The 17,681-nt window shown below is 49.6% G+C and overlaps 1 protein-coding gene across 4 annotated transcripts in view; it reads left to right on the top strand.

Annotated features, from left to right (window-relative positions):
* Positions 1-17,681, top strand: part of LOC139240984 (bromodomain adjacent to zinc finger domain protein 2A-like) — a 181,143-nt gene that overhangs the window by 100,800 nt on the left and 62,662 nt on the right. For all 4 annotated transcript variants that reach the window (XM_070869628.1, XM_070869625.1, XM_070869627.1 and 1 more), the window contains exons 4-7: positions 2,293-2,514; positions 9,385-9,594; positions 12,235-12,489; positions 16,881-16,941. In XM_070869628.1, coding sequence (XP_070725729.1) covers positions 2,293-2,514; positions 9,385-9,594; positions 12,235-12,489; positions 16,881-16,941 — 748 coding nt within the window. The remainder of the gene's footprint in view (positions 1-2,292; positions 2,515-9,384; positions 9,595-12,234; positions 12,490-16,880; positions 16,942-17,681) is intronic.

Here is a 17,681-nt window from a genome sequence, read left to right as displayed (position 1 = left end):
ATATTATAAGGGATCTACAGACTCTGCCACAGGTGGTGGTTGAAGGGACGGGTGGGTGGGGTGCTTGATTTATTGTGCGCTCCTTCCGCTGTTTGTACTTGACTTCCACGTGTTCCCGACAAAGAGACTCAAAGTGTTCAACACCTTCTCGAATGTTTCTCCTCCAAATTGAGCGGTCTTGGGCCAGGGATTCCCAAGAGTCGATGAGGATGTTACATTTTTCAAGGAGGTTTTGAGAAAGTCCTTGAAGCGTTTTCTCTGCCCTCCTGGAAATCGCTTGCTGTGACGGAACTCAGAGTAGAGCGCTTGTTTTGGGAATCTACTATCGGGCATACGGACAATGTGGCCCGTCCATCGGAGCTGATTGAGCGTGGTCAGTGCTTCGATGCTGGGGATGTTGGCCTGAGAGAGAACACTGACGTTGGTGCGCCTATCCTGCCTGTGGATTTGCAGGATCTTGCAGAGGCAGCGTTGCTGGTACTTCTCCAGTGCTTTGAGGTGTCTGCTGCACGTTGTCCATGTCTCCGAAGCATATAGGAGGGCGGGTATCACTACTGCTCTGTAAACCATGAGCTTGGTGCCGGGTTTTGAGTTCTTGGACTTCAAACATATTATATAAGTTTACCTATAAACCTCACAAGGCAACAGGCCCTTTGAGTCATCAAAATGGCTTTATCGGATCAAGAGAAACTGTAAGACTGCAGTGTGGTATACCACAGGCAGGAAACGGGCATCCTTTGCAATCACTAGTACTGCTCTCCAGTGACTTTCACTTTTCATTTTGAGTGCCGTGGGGGGGATAGAAAAATGGATGGTATGATTACTCAATACTTCAGTCTTGATGTGAAGGGCACTAGTTCCTGATAAACACGCAGCTGGTTTGCCAAGAAATAAAACCGAAAAAGTCCTGGAAAGGCACAGCAGCTCCGCCCGCACCTGTAAAAGAGAAAGGACACGTTCACATTTCAGGCATTGACACTTTGACCGAAAGCACTTAATGGGGACTAAAAACAGAAAAGTCACCGTGCCCCGATGAGGGAGGTCAGGAAGGAGATATCAGAGGTACCGAAGGCACTGTCGCAAAAAGGTTTGAAAACATGGGTTGTGCCAAGGGCCTGGAGGGTGGCATGTGCTCCACCCCTGTGCAGAAAGGAGGAATGGGATAAGCCACAAAATAATAGGCCAGTTAGTTTTAGGTCCATTGTGGGTCAGCTGGTAAGAGCAGGCATTGCGAGGCTCATTGGCACGTAGCAAAGCATTCCACGATCTAATACTCTGGATGGGGAAAAATGCCTTCTAACTTCCCCCGCCAGCCTTCTAGTGATAATCCTGAGGATTATCAGAGTCAGTACAGGGGAACATAAAAGGATATGAGGCAAGGGCAGGGAAATGGAATGAGAGTAGACAGCTCCAGTTGACGAGCTAGCACCAGCACTGCCATGATGGGCTGAATGGCCTCCTTCTGTGCTGTTTATTTACTCCCCAGCAAGAGTCGGCGCCTTCATAAGAACATAAGAAATAGGAGCAGGTCATACGGCCCCTCGAGCCTGCTCCGCCATTTAATAAGATCATGGCTGATCTGATCATGGACTCAGCTCCACTTCCCTGCCCGCTCCCCATAACCCTTTACTTAATCCCTTATCGGTTAAGAAACTGTCTATCTCTGTCTTAAATTTATTCAATGTCCCAGCCTCCACAGCTCTCTGGGGCAGAGAATTCCACAGATTTACAACCCTCTGAGAGAAGAAATTCCTTCTTATCTCAGTTTTAAATGGGTGGCCCCTTATTCTAAGATTATGCCCCCCTAGTTCTAGTCTCCCCCATCAAGAGTCGGCGACTTCAAGGTTGGGAGGGTGAGTGTGGGGTGCGGTGAGGAGAACATTGGGGAGGAAACAAAAATGTTCAAATGGAACCTTTCAGATTGGGTTTGACAGAAGAGGCGGGACGTATGCATCCCTCGTGGGGATATAAACAGGCCGCGCTGACCAGCAGCTTTCAATATGTTTATTTTAAAAAGGTTAACACATCTGTTAAAATAGTGGCAGTGTGAAGTGTTTGTAAGGTAACACCTCAAGTTCATCGATTTATCTAAGTGTTGTAAATTGCCTTCCAACCCTTTCTATTTCCCAAGTTAAAATAAACTGACAGCTACAGCTTTGTCGTGCCCCCCCTCCCCGTGAGATGTAATGGCTTCGATCCCGGCCAGCCCCATGACTTGTGTATTGTACTGTCAGTTATTTTAAAAATAAAATTGGATGCTGCAGAATTAGCCAAGGTTTGTATATTTTACAGAGTCCAGACGGAGCTCCGACAATGACATTAATGGCTGCATCGAGTCAAAGATGGAGGAACTGAAAATGCCCTCAAACCAAGACATCTCGACCCATCCGTTCTTTGACTATGATGGTGACCACTCTCTAGAAAACTCTATAACCTTCAACATTCCACTCAAGGAATTTCCTCATGATGCTGCCTCAGTAGTCGTGGTGCCGTATACCTCATCATATTTCATGGGTAATTCGACTTTGGTACCACATAACATCACTTTCATCCAAGGCAGCATTCTCTGCAGTCTAGATGTGTACGAACTTAATTCTAAATGGGGCTGAAGCTTCGCATTTTACTGAATACATTCTCTCTGCACTGCTGGCTTTTGAAGCCCAGTCCTTGTTATTGCAGACTTTCACTGCAGACCACTTACTATAAAAGGTTTCCTACTACCAGTTAATCAGTGGGAGAAGAATCATAGGGGAGCTTTTATCTCATTTTTTTCCATCCCCCTGCCGAAGGTGTTGATTTATGCTGCGCTCAGCTCCATGGGTGGCAGCAGCCCTTTGCTACCTCGGGCAAGCGGCCGTTCTTCATGTGCAACCACTGGCCGGGAATGTTGGGAGGGCATTTAACGGTGGTGAGCACCACAGCCGACCCTGATCCTGCTCGCCCTCCCACACACACACACACACACACACACACACACACACACACACACACACTCACACACTCACACACACACACACACTCACACACACACACACTCCCTCCCCGGTAGAGGGTCACTGGATGGCGATTGTAATGTATTTGCTTTATGTGTTCTTTGCTTACGAATTAAACATAGAAACATAGAAAATAGGTGCAGGAGCAGGCCATTCAGCCCTTCTAGCCTGCACCGCCATTCAATGAGTTCATGGCTGAACATGAAACTTCAGTACCCCCTTCCTGCTTTCTCGCCATAACCCTTGATCCCCCGAGTAGTAAGGACTTCATCTAACTCCCTTTTGAATATATTTAGTGAATTGGCCTCAACTACTTTCTGTGGTAGAGAATTCCACAGGTTCACCACTCTCTGGGTGAAGAAGTTTCTCCTCATCTCGGTCCTAAATGGCTTACCCCTTATCCTCAGACTGTGACCCCTGGTTCTGGACTTCCCCAACATTGGGAACATTCTTTCTGCATCTAACCTGTCTAAACCCGTCAGAATTTTAAACGTTTCTATGAGGTCCCCTCTCATTCTTCTGAACTCCAGTGAATACAAGCCCAATTGATCCAATCTTTCTTGATAGGTCAGTCCCGCCATCCCGGGAATCAGTCTGGTGAACCTTCGCTGCACTCCCTCAATAGCAAGAATGTCCTTCCTCAAGTTAGGAGACCAAAACTGTACACAATACTCCAGGTGTGGCCTCACCAAGGCCCTGTACAACTGTAGCAACACCTCCCTGCCCCTGTATTCAAATCCCCTCGCTATGAAGGCCAACATGCCATTTGCTTTCTTAACCGCCTGCTGTACCTGCATGCCAACCTTCAATGACTGATGTACCATGACACCCAGGTCTCGTTGCACCTTCCCTTTTCCTAATCTGTCACCATTCAGATAATAGTCTGTCTCTCTGTTTTTACCACCAAAGTGGATAACCTCACATTTATCCACATTATACTTCATCTGCCATGCATTTGCCCACTCACCTAACCTATCCAAGTCACTCTGCAGCCTAATAGCATCCTCCTCGCAGCTCACACTGCCACCCAACTTAGTATCATCCGCAAATTTGGAGATACTGCATTTAATCCCCTCGTCTAAATCATTAATGTACAATGTAAACAGCTGGGGCCCCAGCACAGAACCTTGCGGCACTCCACTAGTCACTGCCTGCCATTCTGAAAAGTACCCGTTTACTCCTACTCTTTGCTTCCTGTCTGACAACCAGTTCTCAATCCACGTCAGCACACTACCCCCAATCCCATGTGCTTTAACTTTGCACATTAATCTCTTGTGTGGGACCTTGTCGAAAGCCTTCTGAAAGTCCAAATATACCACATCAACGGGTTCTCCTTTGTCCACTTTACTGGAAACATCCTCAAAAAATTCCAGAAGATTTGTCAAGCATGATTTCCCTTTCACAAATCCATGCTGACTTGGACCTATCATGTCACCATTTTCCAGATGCACTGCTATGACATCCTTAATAATTGATTCCATCATTTTACCCACTACTGAGGTCAGGCTGACCGGTCTATAATTCCCTGTTTTCTCTCTCCCTCCTTTTTTAAAAAGTGGGGTTACATTGGCTACCCTCCACTCCATAGGAACTGATCCAGAGTCAATGGAATGTTGGAAAATGACTGTCAATGCATCCGCTATTTCCAAGGCCACCTCCTTAAGTACTCTAGGATGCAGGCCATCAGGCCCTGGGGATTTATCTGCCTTCAATCCCATCAATTTCCCCAACACAATTTCCCGACTAATAAAGATTTCCCTCAGTTCCTCTTCCTTACTAGACCCTCTGACCCCTTTTATATCCGGAAGGTTGTTTGTATCCTCCTTAGTGAATACCGAACCAAAGTACTTGTTCAATTGATCCGCCATTTCTTTGTTCCCCGTTATGACTTCCCCTGATTCTGACTGCAGGGGACCTACGTTTGTCTTCACCAACCTTTTTCTCTTTACATACCTATAGAAACTTTTGCAATCCGCCTTAATGTTCCCTGCAAGCTTCTTCTCGTACTCCATTTTCCCTGTCCTAATCAAACCCTTTGTCCTCCTCTGCTGAGTTCTAAATTTCTCCCAGTCCCCAGGTTCGCTGCTATTTCTGGCCAATTTGTATGCCACTTCCTTGGCTTTAATACTATCCCTGATTTCCCTAGATAGCCACGGTTGAGCCACCTTCCCCTTTTTATTTTTACGCCAGACAGGAATGTACAATTGTTGTACTTCATCCATGCGGTCTCTAAATGTCTGCCATTGCCCATCCACAGTCAACCCCCTAAGTATCATTCGCCAATCTATCCTAGCCAATTCTCGCCTCATACCTTCAAAGTTACCCTTCTTTAAGTTCTGGACCATGGTCTCTGAATTTACTGTTTCATTCTCCATCCTAATGCAGAATTCCACCATATTATGGTCACTCTTCCCCAAGGGGCCTCGCACAATGAGATTGCTAATTAATCCTCTCTCATTACACAACACCCAGTCTAAGATGGCCTCCCCCCTAGTTGGTTCCTCAACATATTGGTCTAGAAAACCATCCCTTATGCACTCCAGGAAATCCTCCTCCACCGTATTGCTTCCAGTTTGGCTAGCCCAATCTATGTGCATATTAAAGTCACCCATTATAACTGCTACACCTTTATTGCATGCACCCCTAATTTCCTGTTTGATGCCCTCCCCAACATCCCTATTACTGTTTGGAGGTCTGTACACAACTCCTACTAACGTTTTTTGCCCTTTGGTGTTCTGCAGCTCTACCCATATAGATTCCACATCATCCAAGCTAATGTCTTTCCTAACTATTGCATTAATCTCCTCTTTAACCAGCAATGCTACCCCACCTCCTTTTCCTTTTATTCTATCCTTCCTGAATGTTGAATACCCCTGAATGTTGAGTTCCCAGCCCTGATCATCCTGGAGCCACGTCTCCGTAATCCCAATCACATCATATTTGTTAACATCTATTTGCACAATTAATTCATCCACCTTATTGCGGATACTCCTTGCATTAAGACACAAAGCCTTCAGGCTTGTTTTATTAACACCCTTTGTCCTTTTAGAATTTTGCTGTACAGTGGCCCTTTTTGTTCTTTGCCTTGGGTTTCTCTGCCCTACACTTTTCCTCCTCTCCTTTCTGTCTTTTGCTTTTGGCTCCTTTTTGTTTCCCTCTGTCTCCCTGCATTGGTTCCCATCCCCCTGCCATATTAGTTTAAATCCTCCCCAACAGCACTAGCAAACACTCCCCCGAGGACATTGGTTCCAGTCCTGCCCAGGTGCAGACCGTCCGGTTTGTACTGGTCCCACCTCCCCCAGAACCGGTCCCAATGCCCCAGGAATTTGAATCCCTCCCTGCTGCACCACTGCTCAAGCCACGTATTCATCTGCGCTATCCTGCGATTCCTACTCTGACTATCACGTGGCACTGGTAGCAATCCCGAGATTACTACTTTTGAGGTCCTACTTTTTAATTTAGCTCCTAGCTCCTTAAATTCGTTTCGTAGGACCTCATCCCTTTTTTTGCCTATGTCGTTGGTACCAATGTGCACCACGACAACTGGCTGTTCTCCCTCCCATTTCAGAATGTCCTGCACCCGCTCCGAGACATCCTTGACCCTTGCACCAGGGAGGCAACATACCATCCTGGAGTCTCGGTTGCGGCCGCAGAAACGCCTATCTATTCCCCTCACAATTGAATCCCCTATCACTATCGCTCTCCCACTCTTTTTCTTGCCCTCCTGTGCAGCAGAGCCAGCCACGGTGCCATGAACTTGGCTGCTGCTGCCCTCCCCTGATGAGTCATTCCCCTCAACAGTACCCAAAGCGGTGTATCTGTTTTGCAGGGGGATGACCGCAGGGGACCCCTGCACTACCTTCCTTGCTCTACTCTTCCTGCTGGTCTTCCATTCCCTATCTGGCTGTGGACCCTTTCCCTGCGGTAAGACCAACTCACTACACGTGATACTCACGTCATTCTCAGCATCGTGGATGCTCCAGAGTGAATCCACCCTCAGCTCCAATTCCGTAACGCGGACCGTCAGGAGCTGGAGGCGGATACACTTCCCGCACACATAGTCGTCAGGGACACCGGAAGCGTCCCTGAGTTCCCACATGGTACAGGAGGAGCATAACACCCGACCGAGCTCTCCTGCCATGACTTAACCCTTAGATACACTTAAACTGGTAATAACAATGTTAAAAGTTACTGACCAATATAAGAAGAAAAAGAAAAACTACTCACCAATCACCAGCCAATCACTTACCCCCTAGGCTGTGACGTCACCTTTGTTTTTTTGCCTTCTCCCTGTAGCTGCACCGGCACGCCTCTCGCCGACCCCGGACTCGCGCTGCTCCGAGCTCCCGCTGGCCTTTATAGGCCTCTCGCCGACCCCGGACTCGCGCTGCTCCGAGCTCCCGCCTCCTCGACTGACTGCTCCGAGCTCCCGCTGGCCTTTATAGGCCTCTCGCCGACCCCGGACTCGCGCTGCTCCGAGCTCCCGCCTCCTCGACTGACTGCTCCGAGCTCCCGCTGGCCTTTATAGGCCTCTCGCCGACCCCGGACTCGCGCTGCTCCGAGCTCCCGCCTCCTTCATAGTAATACATTGCTATTAAGAACTAGCTGGTTTATTAACAAAGGTTTAAGAATCACACGACACATTACCAGTTCATCCACTAGGCTCACAACTGCATACCTCATCGTAGATGACCTAGACCCAACTGGCTGGGGTTTTATTGAGTCTTGTGAACATCAAGTGACTGGCTAAGCTACTCACAGTGCAACAGCTCTACAATTATTTTAGTTGAACCTGTAAATCAAGTGCCCCCTTATTAAAGGGGCACCAAAACCGACAAATGAACAAATTAAACTTTAGACATTAAACAGATCAAATTAAAATTTGGTTGCCGGGGGTGATGATGCACTCCAGTCCCTCCGGCGCCCACCTCTCGCGGAAGACCGCAAGCGTACCGGTGGACACCGCGTGCTCCAATCTCCAGGGACACCCTGGCTCGAATGCAACAGCTCTACAAACCTGTGAGTATACTCACAGGGGCATATATTACAGTGATCAGGACTGAGCACCCTGGCTGATATTCCTCCCTGTCCCCACTCCCTAATCTGGTGCATGAGAACAGTGTAGCGACTAAACTTCTGCCCTGGCTGTAATCAACCAACTTAATACAGACTGGAGACTGAACTCCAGAGAGCTCTGCCAATGTACCTTGAACCTGGGTTTGATTGGCTCAGTCGTAAGCCAGGTCATGCATTTATCCTCTGAGCTGCTGGGTAGGCTCCCGTCTAATTGGTCACTTTGTTAAAAGGGTACCGCCTCCATTAACTCCTCTTCATAATTCTGTCAGATCCAACCTTTCCCACATTCTGCAGAGTCTAGAAAACAGTCAAATAATGAAAACGATGACTCTGACGAGAAGGGATGGCAGGCTCCTGGAGAGAACAGTGCCTCCTTTACTCTCGCCGGCTGTTCCCCACTCCATGAGGGGTGCAGTTCTATTCAAGATCCCCAGTACCTTGTGTGTGTTTTTGCGTGGAATATCATTGCATTTCCACCCTACAGGATTTGGACATTGCAGCTAGGCGTCCGAGCCTTTCGCTGACCGTATAGTTAGGATTGTGAGTTTATATGGGAGGAATCCTGGTTGTGAACCTGTGCTGCTCTCTGTCGTTGTACACACTGCCATCGAGAGAAAGTAAACCGAACAACCCCAGTGGTTCGGATGGTAAATGCGCTATCCAATGTATTACTGAGCCATACACAGCAAGGTCCCAGATTCCCTGCCTATCTCAGCTGGGGCAGAGGTTGGGGCACTACAGTTGTGTCAGATGTGGTTAAGTGGGCAACACGCTCCCTCTGAGTCCGAAGGTTGTGGGTTCAATTCCCACTTCAGAGACTTGAGCACAAAAATCTAGACTGACACTCCAGTGCAGTGCTGAGGGAGTGCTGCACTGTCTGAGGTGCCGTCTTTCGGATGAGACATTAAACCGAGGCCCCATCTACTTTCTCAGGTGGACGTAAAAGATCCTGTGGCACAATTTTGAAGAAGAGCAGGGGAGTTGTACCCGCTGTCCTGGGCCAATATTTATCCCTCAATCACCATCTCTAAAAACAGATTATCTGGTCATTTATCACATTATTGTTTGTGGGAGCTTGCTGTGCGCAAATTGGCTGCTGCGTTTCCTACATTACAACAGTGGCTCCAATTCAAAAAGTATCTCATTGGCTGTAAACCGCTTTGGGACGTCCGGTGGTTGTGAAAGGCGCTCAATAAATGCAAGTCTTTACCCCATAACCTTTGGAAGTTGTTACTCCTAGGGTCTAAATGGCAAAGATGCCACTTTCTAAACTTGCTCACTATCTGATGCTTTTCTTTCTTCACGAACTCTATAGAGCTCACCGGTGAGTCGGATAATGAAATGAATGACTGTCATGATGCAGAAGTGAAAATGTCTCTGAAGCAGGATGTCTCCGCCCTCTCCCTCTCCGACTCAACGCTTGCTCCTTCTCTCGAAAGTTTAAATCTTTTCAAATCTTCACTCAATGAAACGCAGACTTCAGCCTCCCTTCTGATGACTCCACGCACATCTTCACCAAGAAAAGGTAATCTGCGATTCTTGTTGGGGCAACTGCAGTAAACTTGCTAATGGCCATTGTTCCCATGCTCTGGGGCAGAACATGGCTCTGTACGTTCACTGCTGTGGTGACACTTCCAACCCTCCCCTTTGTTAAATTCATTCAGCCCAGGTCTGATTTGGAGCGAGATCCTCACGTTCTGACGAAGGTTCGCCGACCTGAAACATTGGGCCCAAGTTTCGAGCCGCGCCTAGAACGGCGCAGTCCCGACCTGGACGCCCGTTTTTCGCGCCACAAAGTGCGCCTAAAAAAAACTTCCAGATTCTCCGGCTCCCTGCAGGTCGTTTGCAGCTCGGCGCAGCGCAGCACGAGCTGTAGGGGGCGGAGCCAGGTCCCTGCACTGAAAACAGTGCCGGGACCTCTGCACATGCGCGCTACAGTGGGCGCACATGTGCAGTAGCTCCAGGCGGCCAAAACTGTGTGGGAGGGGCCCGAAGCACGCAGCCCCTAGCTCTGGCCGAACAGCCTCACTGGGGCTGCGTGAATAAGGCTCCTCCCACGGCCAGCTCCTGCTTCCTCCCGACCCGACTTGACTCCCGCTTCCCGCCCCCCGCCTCCGGTCCGGACCCGACAGCGACCCAACTCCCGCTCCCCCCCCCCCCCTGCCCCTGGACCGGACCCGACCCCCCGGACTGGACCTGACCCGACTCCCGCTTCCCCCCCGCCCCCCCCGCCTCCGGACCGAACCCGACACCGACACCGACACCGACCCGACTCCCACTTCCCCCATCCCGACTGGACCCAACCTGACCTCCCTCCCTCCCCCCGACCCGACCCGAACCCACCACCCCCCGACCCGAACCCACCACCTCCCGACCCGACCCGCGCTCCCGACCCCAACCCGCGCTCCCCCCGACCCGACCCGCGATCCCGACCCGACCCAACGCCACCTACCTGTAAATCTGGTGCTGGGGACGGGCGCTGCCCGAAATCTCGGGCCTGGCCCATTCAACCTCCCTCCCCCTTCTCCTTTCCCCCCCTCCATCTCCTTTCCCCCCCCCCCCATCTCCTTTCCCCCCCCTCATCTTTTCCCCCCCCTCTCCTTTCCCCCCCCTTTTCCTTCTCCTCCCCCTCCCCCTTCTCCTCCCCCCCCCCCTCCCCCTTCTCCTCCTCCTCCCCCTTCTCCTCCTCCTCCCCCTTCTCCTCCTTCCCCCCCCCTCCCCCTTCTGCTCTCTCAGGTGGACATAAAAGATCCTACGGCACTATTTCGAAGAAGAGCAGGGGAGTTATCCCCGGTGTCCTGGGGCCAATATTTATCCCTCAATCATCATAACAAAAAACATATCACATTGCTGTTTGTGGGAGCTGGTGTACGCAAATTGGCTGCTGCGTTTCCCACATTACAAGTGACTACACCATCATCATCATAGGCAGTCCCTCGAAATCGAGGAAGACTTGCTTCCACTCCAAAAGTGAGTTCTCAGGTGACTGAACAGTCCAATACGGGACTTACAGTCTCTGGCACAGGTGGGACAGACAGTGGTTGGAGGGAAGGGAAGGGGAGGGTGGGACTGGTTTGCCGCACGCTCCTTCAGCTGCCTGCGCTTGATTTCTGCATGCTCTCGGCGGCGAGACTCGAGGTGCTCAGCGCCCTCCCGGATGCTCTTCCTCCACTCCAAAAGTACTTCGTTGGCTGTAAACGCCTTGAGATGTCCGGTGGTCATGAAAGGCGCTATAGAAATGCAAGTCTTTCTTTCTAAATGCAAGTTGTTGTTGTTATTATACATTGCACCCCTCTTTACGTGTGTCTACACTTTCACTAAAATCTTGGCGAGAGTGTGGCAGCTGTCTGGCCAAGGAAAAGCGCATGAGGAGGCCCAAGCTCACCGGGAGGCTGTGACGGCACTGCATGGAGATCTGTCGTCCACCGTCTGCCATGCCCGAGCAGTGGCAATGATGAGCATCACTGCCCTCAACGTCTTTGCCACATGGCGCATGAAGGCTAATGGGCAAAATAACCACGGACTGAGGTTGCACCAGTTCCCGATAGCACACATTGCGAGCACGGAAGTGCAGCACCTCCCTTTTAAATTACCAGCACAATTTCAGTCTGATTAACGCTCCTGTGCAGCGCCTCGGTTTGGGATGTTTCACTCCGTTAAAGGTGGTATATAAATGCAAGGTGTTGTTGTAGTGCCTCGCCCAGGAGCCAGCATAAGATTGAGGTGGTGTAAACCAGAACAATGAAGGGAAAAAACATGATGCATCAACAGCAATTCCCAAATGGCAACCACAGCTGCTATTACAATGCTCCCAGTATTAGCGATATTAGATACCAAATGTGATAAATGGTTTAGCAGCAAACAATGTTCACACATCCATTTGAAGAAAGGGGTGCCCAGGTAGGCAACTGGGTCCTGGATAGACCTGCGTGCTCCTCGGGCCACAGCAATAATTCAAGCTGGAACCAATGCTTGGGTGTCTTTGAGTTATGAGTCAGCACTTGTGTTACTGGAGGGGGGGGGGGGGGGCACTGTACAAATTGAGCAAGTGTTACTATTTTGGAGCAAAAATGTTACTGGTGTCCTTTGAGATTTACTGTTGTGCATCTGCGAAAAGCTCTTTTTCTGTCGCGTTTAATGGCACTGCCTTTGCAATCCTGTGCAGATCTAAGTGTCTCGGACAGTGAAACGGATGAGTGCGAGGACCCCGATGCAGCAGCCGTGAAAATCCTTTCGAAACTGGTCATGTCAACGCTGACGCTGTCTGACGGCGACAGCGAGGGCCCTGCTGCCCCCGACGCTGGCTGCACCCGCTCGCTGGACTCCTCGACCCTCTTCAAAACCCCGGTGAAGAAGGCAAAGAAGCAGGTCCCTGTCCCGGTGACGCCTCCCACACCATCATCCTCCGCCACGAGTAAGGGTGAGTCACGCCTCAGCAAATTCTGTCGAGAAATACTTGCCTCGCTTTTTCAAGAGGCCTGTCCAAAGACAGAATATTGCGACACACTAGTGCATTCCCCCTTTAGAGATTTCTCCCTCTCTCTCTCTCTCTCTCTCGGGCTACTTCTCTCCCGATGCCTATTTCCACAGGCGAGAGAGCAGGCAGGTGAATGGCTCCCAAGCTGTGGTCTGTAAGGTGTGTGAGGTGGTCTCGAGCTGCTCTGTGTCAAAAAACGGTCCCTCCATTTCCGAGGAGGCACTGAGGGCCCAATTGTCACCCCCCCTCCCCCCCCCCCCCCCCCACCCAGGCTAAAATCAGCTCGCTCTGCACAGACCAGGGGCCGTTCTGGTCTGTGCTGCTCCGTTTCACAATGGGAAGTGCATTTACTCACATGGCTACTGGCAAGCTCCCCTCCCCCACCACACGCTTTTTAATTTTTTTTAAAATTTCTCTCCCTCCCGATTTTATTTTTTTGTGGTCTCCCTGTTATATTCAGGGCCCCTAGAATTCTGCGGCAAATCCTGTGGCATGAGAACGCAGTGGGAAGTCTGTCCACGGTTTGGGGGTGGCTCTTAAAATATTTAGAAAAATTGGGATTGTTCAAAAGTGGTTTGCTGTGCTCCGCCTCTGAAAGTCCATCTATTGCTTAGCCATTTACAGAAATAGCTGCCACTTAACGCCTCGCCATCTCACCTGACCTTATACCGAGATAAGTGAGACTGCTAAGGTGCTAAGTGGCAGCTAGCGAAACTGTTGGCTTTTATGATTGAAATGTTAGTATTTACGGCAATGCATCATTTTCTACTATGGTGTGCAGAGCCCCCAAGCATGTTCAAACTGCAATTTCCCTTTCAAATGTGAATTTAAAATGGCAAGATTGGAGTGCTGGTGAGCCCAGGGCCGATTGACCATCAGACACAGTCACTACTCGGTGTTACATTCAGCAACATACACTCAACTCGCCAGCACATTAAACACAACGGACACGAGGCTGGGCTCAGACCTGCTACAAAGCCAGCTGATTAAGGAGCTGAAATTAATGGGGTTAGATCATCTCCATGCGTTTCACACCTTGCACACTTCACCTGCCGAGCGGGTAACCAATACCTGGTGTAACAAATCCAAATGCTGTGTGCCAGCGTGGCTCATCTGATAGCTCAGTGGATCGCACTCTCGCCTCTGAGTCAGAAGGTTGTGGGTTCAGGCCCCCCACTCCAGAGACTCGAGCCCCAAATCTAGGCCGACACTCCCAGCGCAGTACCGAGGGAGCGCAGCACTGTCGGAGGTGCTGTCTGCCGGATGAGACGTTCAAACGAGGCCCCGTCTGCCCGGTCAGGGGGATATTAAAGATCCCGCGGCACTATTGGAAGAAGAGCAGGGCGTTCTCCCCGGTGTCCTGGCCATCGTTTCGTCCCTCAACTCACACCTCCAAAAACATATTTAACTGCTCAGTTATTTCACCGCTGTTTGTGGGATCTTGCTGTGCGCAAAATGGCTGCCGCGCCTGCCTACAAAGCAACAGTCACTGCAGTTCAAAGTAATTCATTGCCTGTGAAGCACTTTGAGATGTTTCTGAGAGACAAGACAAGGCGCAATATAAATGCAAATCTTTCCTCCTTCTTTCTTCCTGTCTCTCTCTCTCTCTCTCTCTGCTTTTCTTTGCAATCCTCATTGATTTGTAGTTTGTTAATCCCCATATATTTCACACTTTGAACGCTTCAGCTGCACATCAGTGGGGATTAGAATATTGGTGTCAATTGATACCTTCCGACTCAGAACACCAGGTATTGGTATTGATACACCAGGCATTGGTTCCACTGTGGTTGCAATGGGAGGAAACTATTTTGAGAAGGAAACCAGTCGTAAGGGAGACATTTTGTGACTGGGAGGGGGGAGAAATTCTGGGGCACTTTCTGCAGCCGTGGAATCACAGAGCTCTAGGGGCCCTGGTTATGTACCAGACAAAAGGGCATGCCGGCAAGCTACTGCAAGGCCTCTGTCAGTGTTAGTATTGAGCAGGTTGTTAGTGAGGCTGGCCTCACTCTGATTGTCCCTCGGGGCGCCAACTCTGGTTGGACGTATTCCTGGAGGTTTCATCACATGACCTCCGATCGCCCCACCATTGGTCGCCCAACATGTCCATCCTCTTGGCGCTCCGCCTTCCTGCACCAATCGGAAAGTCAATAGACTCTTCATTACCTGATTAGATGATTCTTCACTGTCAGTCAAACAACCTTCGCCCTCCCCCCCCCCCCGCCCCCCTATGTCTGATATTTTTATCACAAGTGTGTCCAAAGAATTTTTTTTTCCCAAACCATTTTTGAAATGCCCTGATGACTTTTCTCCGGGTTTGCTCACCGCGGAGTCCTGGAGACTAGTCTGTAATTCCCGAGCAATCCTGGCGGGTTGGCGACTCTGATTACTGCTCGAGGTCAGCTTCTCGGTCTGGTTGATGCCAAACTTTTGAAAGCTGCAGATTCTGACTGGCACTGCGCTCCAACACATTGCACCACAGCCTAGTCTGGTGAGGCAGTCTGCACCGAGCGTGCCTCACGCACGGAGTCCCTTGGTCTCGTCATAGTGCTGAGGGGAGCTTCCCTGCGAGAAGGAAGGAAAAATGAGCGCGAGAGAGAGAGAGAGAGGGAGAGAGTCGTTCTGAGCAACTCTCAAACACCCCTTCGCGACCGCCCGGCCCTCGCGAGCCGTGTCCCACTCCTGGCCACCACCAGCCAAGATGAAGAGGAGAAAACTCCTTAAAAGGAGTGAATAACATTTCCCAAAAGTTGAGGCAAATCCTGAAACATTCACCGCCAGGCATTTACTAATCCTTCCTCCGATATTTATCATTGTCAACAACCAACGTAACCCTCAAGACTCTGGTCACTGTATTTATTGTGCTAATATTGTTGGGAGTTTATATCTATTCAGCAGAGTGAGGGCTAGTGTGTGCAAGAACTAATGCGGGTAAGGATTATTCAGTTGGGAAGTAGCGTAAATCGATTATTTTAAAAAGGCAGGAGCGAAAAAAGCGACTGAGCTCACCTAACCGTGCAGTGCTCCGTTTTCTCGTGTAATTGAGGCAGTTGTGAAGGTGAAGTTGAGAACTTCCACTCGGCTGCAGTGCAATTGCGGTGTGAGATATTGGCATAAGAACGCGGTGTGTGAAATCCCTTTGTCCGCTATTTTAACAAAGGCGTTGGCCGCTTTCTTTGGTGTGGACATCTTTGTGGAAATAGTCAAAGGAATTTCATGCGAAAGCGTCAACAGATTTGGTATGCTCATATCTCCTGTGTAATTTCAACTGGAAGGGATATTTTCCAGGTGTTCCCACTAACGTTCTACACACAAGTGACCAGGTCTGAGGGTGGACATGGAGTGATGCTGAGAGCAGGCAGCAAGGTAACCTCCACTTCACCCAGGGGCCTTAAAGTAGCTTTTGGGTCCATGTGTAGCTGAGGTCCACCTGGACTGTATCTTAGCTGCCGCCAACGGCTATTAAGCACATTTTTAATATGACTGTTTAAACACAAAGACACTGATTCCTTCCACGGCTTGCTTTGACAGGCGCCCTTTGTGCCTTCCCCCAGTGTGTAACACGAGAAACGGGCAATCTGGGTGGCATCTCCTGAAAATAGATTTCGATCTGACTCGGTGCCTCAATATTGCACCAATACACCAGAGCGTGACGGGAGGCAGATTTGGCTCTGCTATCAATTGCACTGCTGTGAGAGTCATACGGGACTGCTCTTGTACGGCTCCCGGGAGGCCAACATCAGAGTAATGCTGGCTGCACGGGATGCATGCTCATCCTGTTGGCTGAGGTCAGTACCTAGCGTGAGCAGAGCCAAAAATTACCTTTCAAAAGAAAGAGAGAAAAGTAGTCACACCCACAACAAACTAAATTACAAATCGCTTCTTTTTCTTGTGCCCAGTGAGGAAATGTGTTGCACAGAGACACAAATCAACTCTGCTTGTTACTGGGTTTGCTCCTATTTTTGTGCTGGTGACTATGCTGAGGGGAAGGGCAAGGTTTTGAGCAGAATGGGGCCCTTTACCCATTGATGCTCCCTGGGCAAACACCTGTAGTCGTTCAAGAGTTTATTGCTCGGTGAATTAACGGTAAAGTACCGAAGATCAAGGCAAAAAACAAGGCAGCATAGCGAAGATGTTGACTGGGGGATGGGAGGGAACTTACAAATAATGCATCTTACAGAATGTTGGTATCTACTAGCAATGCTACCTAAGTGAGAGTATATTGGAGCAATGCATAAAGGGCTAGGACTCGAGCAGGGTGTGTCATAAACGCCACGTGCTAGCAGTAGAACGGCTTGTATGTGGAAGTAAAATGTCCTTGCTTTTTTCCCCCACAGGCGAATGCATACGTAGAAGAGTAACTGACGAACGCGAGTTGCGCATTCCACTGCAATACGGGTAATTTTCTCTGATGTTTATTAAGGCTGTCAGACACAGGATCCAGTATCACATTTTGCTAAGAGCGCAGGGAGGCCCAGGCAGCTCCCAATCGAGAGCAACTCGCATAAGAGTCAGGTCTTCGGTAAAGGCACATCTGATCACTGCGTGGATCTCTATCTCGACCAGGTGTTGGTTTCAGGACCAACTGAAATCCCCAACTGTTAATGTCATGGTCGCTTAATCAGTTTTGTAACTCTTCCAACTCGATACATATATTTTCGATATCTTTAATGGCTCTGTCGCCGTATCCAGCCTGGGCTCTTCCTTTATGTGTGTCTTTTTTGTTCCAGTTCCTAGGCAGACCTGCTGAGGACGTCTTGACCAGAGATTCTAAGCGTCTGACTAAACCACGTCAATTTCTTTGGCTTGATTATCTGACGCATTGATTCCAACTTACCTTCTTTCCCTGACGACATAATTCTTGGCTTGCTGTCGCCACTCAGTCTCAAAGTTCCTTTGAGGCATCTCTGATCAAAAGCAACCACGCCTTTGTTCCTCTGTTGGAGCAATGGTGTGCACTGCATTGTAGGTCTTGAATTAGATTGGGAATGGCCGGCTCTTGATCCTGGACCTTTCCTAACACTCCAAACGCTTCATCTGCCGAGCATTGCATTAGCTTCTTTTATTGACTAATTCTGTGTAGCAATTAAATGAAGGTAACTGCTGGACTCCCTATCTTCCGGGCTCCCTCCCACAGT

This window comes from Pristiophorus japonicus, chromosome X, assembly GCF_044704955.1.
Source record: "Pristiophorus japonicus isolate sPriJap1 chromosome X, sPriJap1.hap1, whole genome shotgun sequence".
Lineage (NCBI taxonomy): Eukaryota > Metazoa > Chordata > Chondrichthyes > Pristiophoridae > Pristiophorus > Pristiophorus japonicus.
Note: the sequence above shows the minus strand (reverse complement) of the source record. Positions and strands in the feature narration are given on the sequence as shown.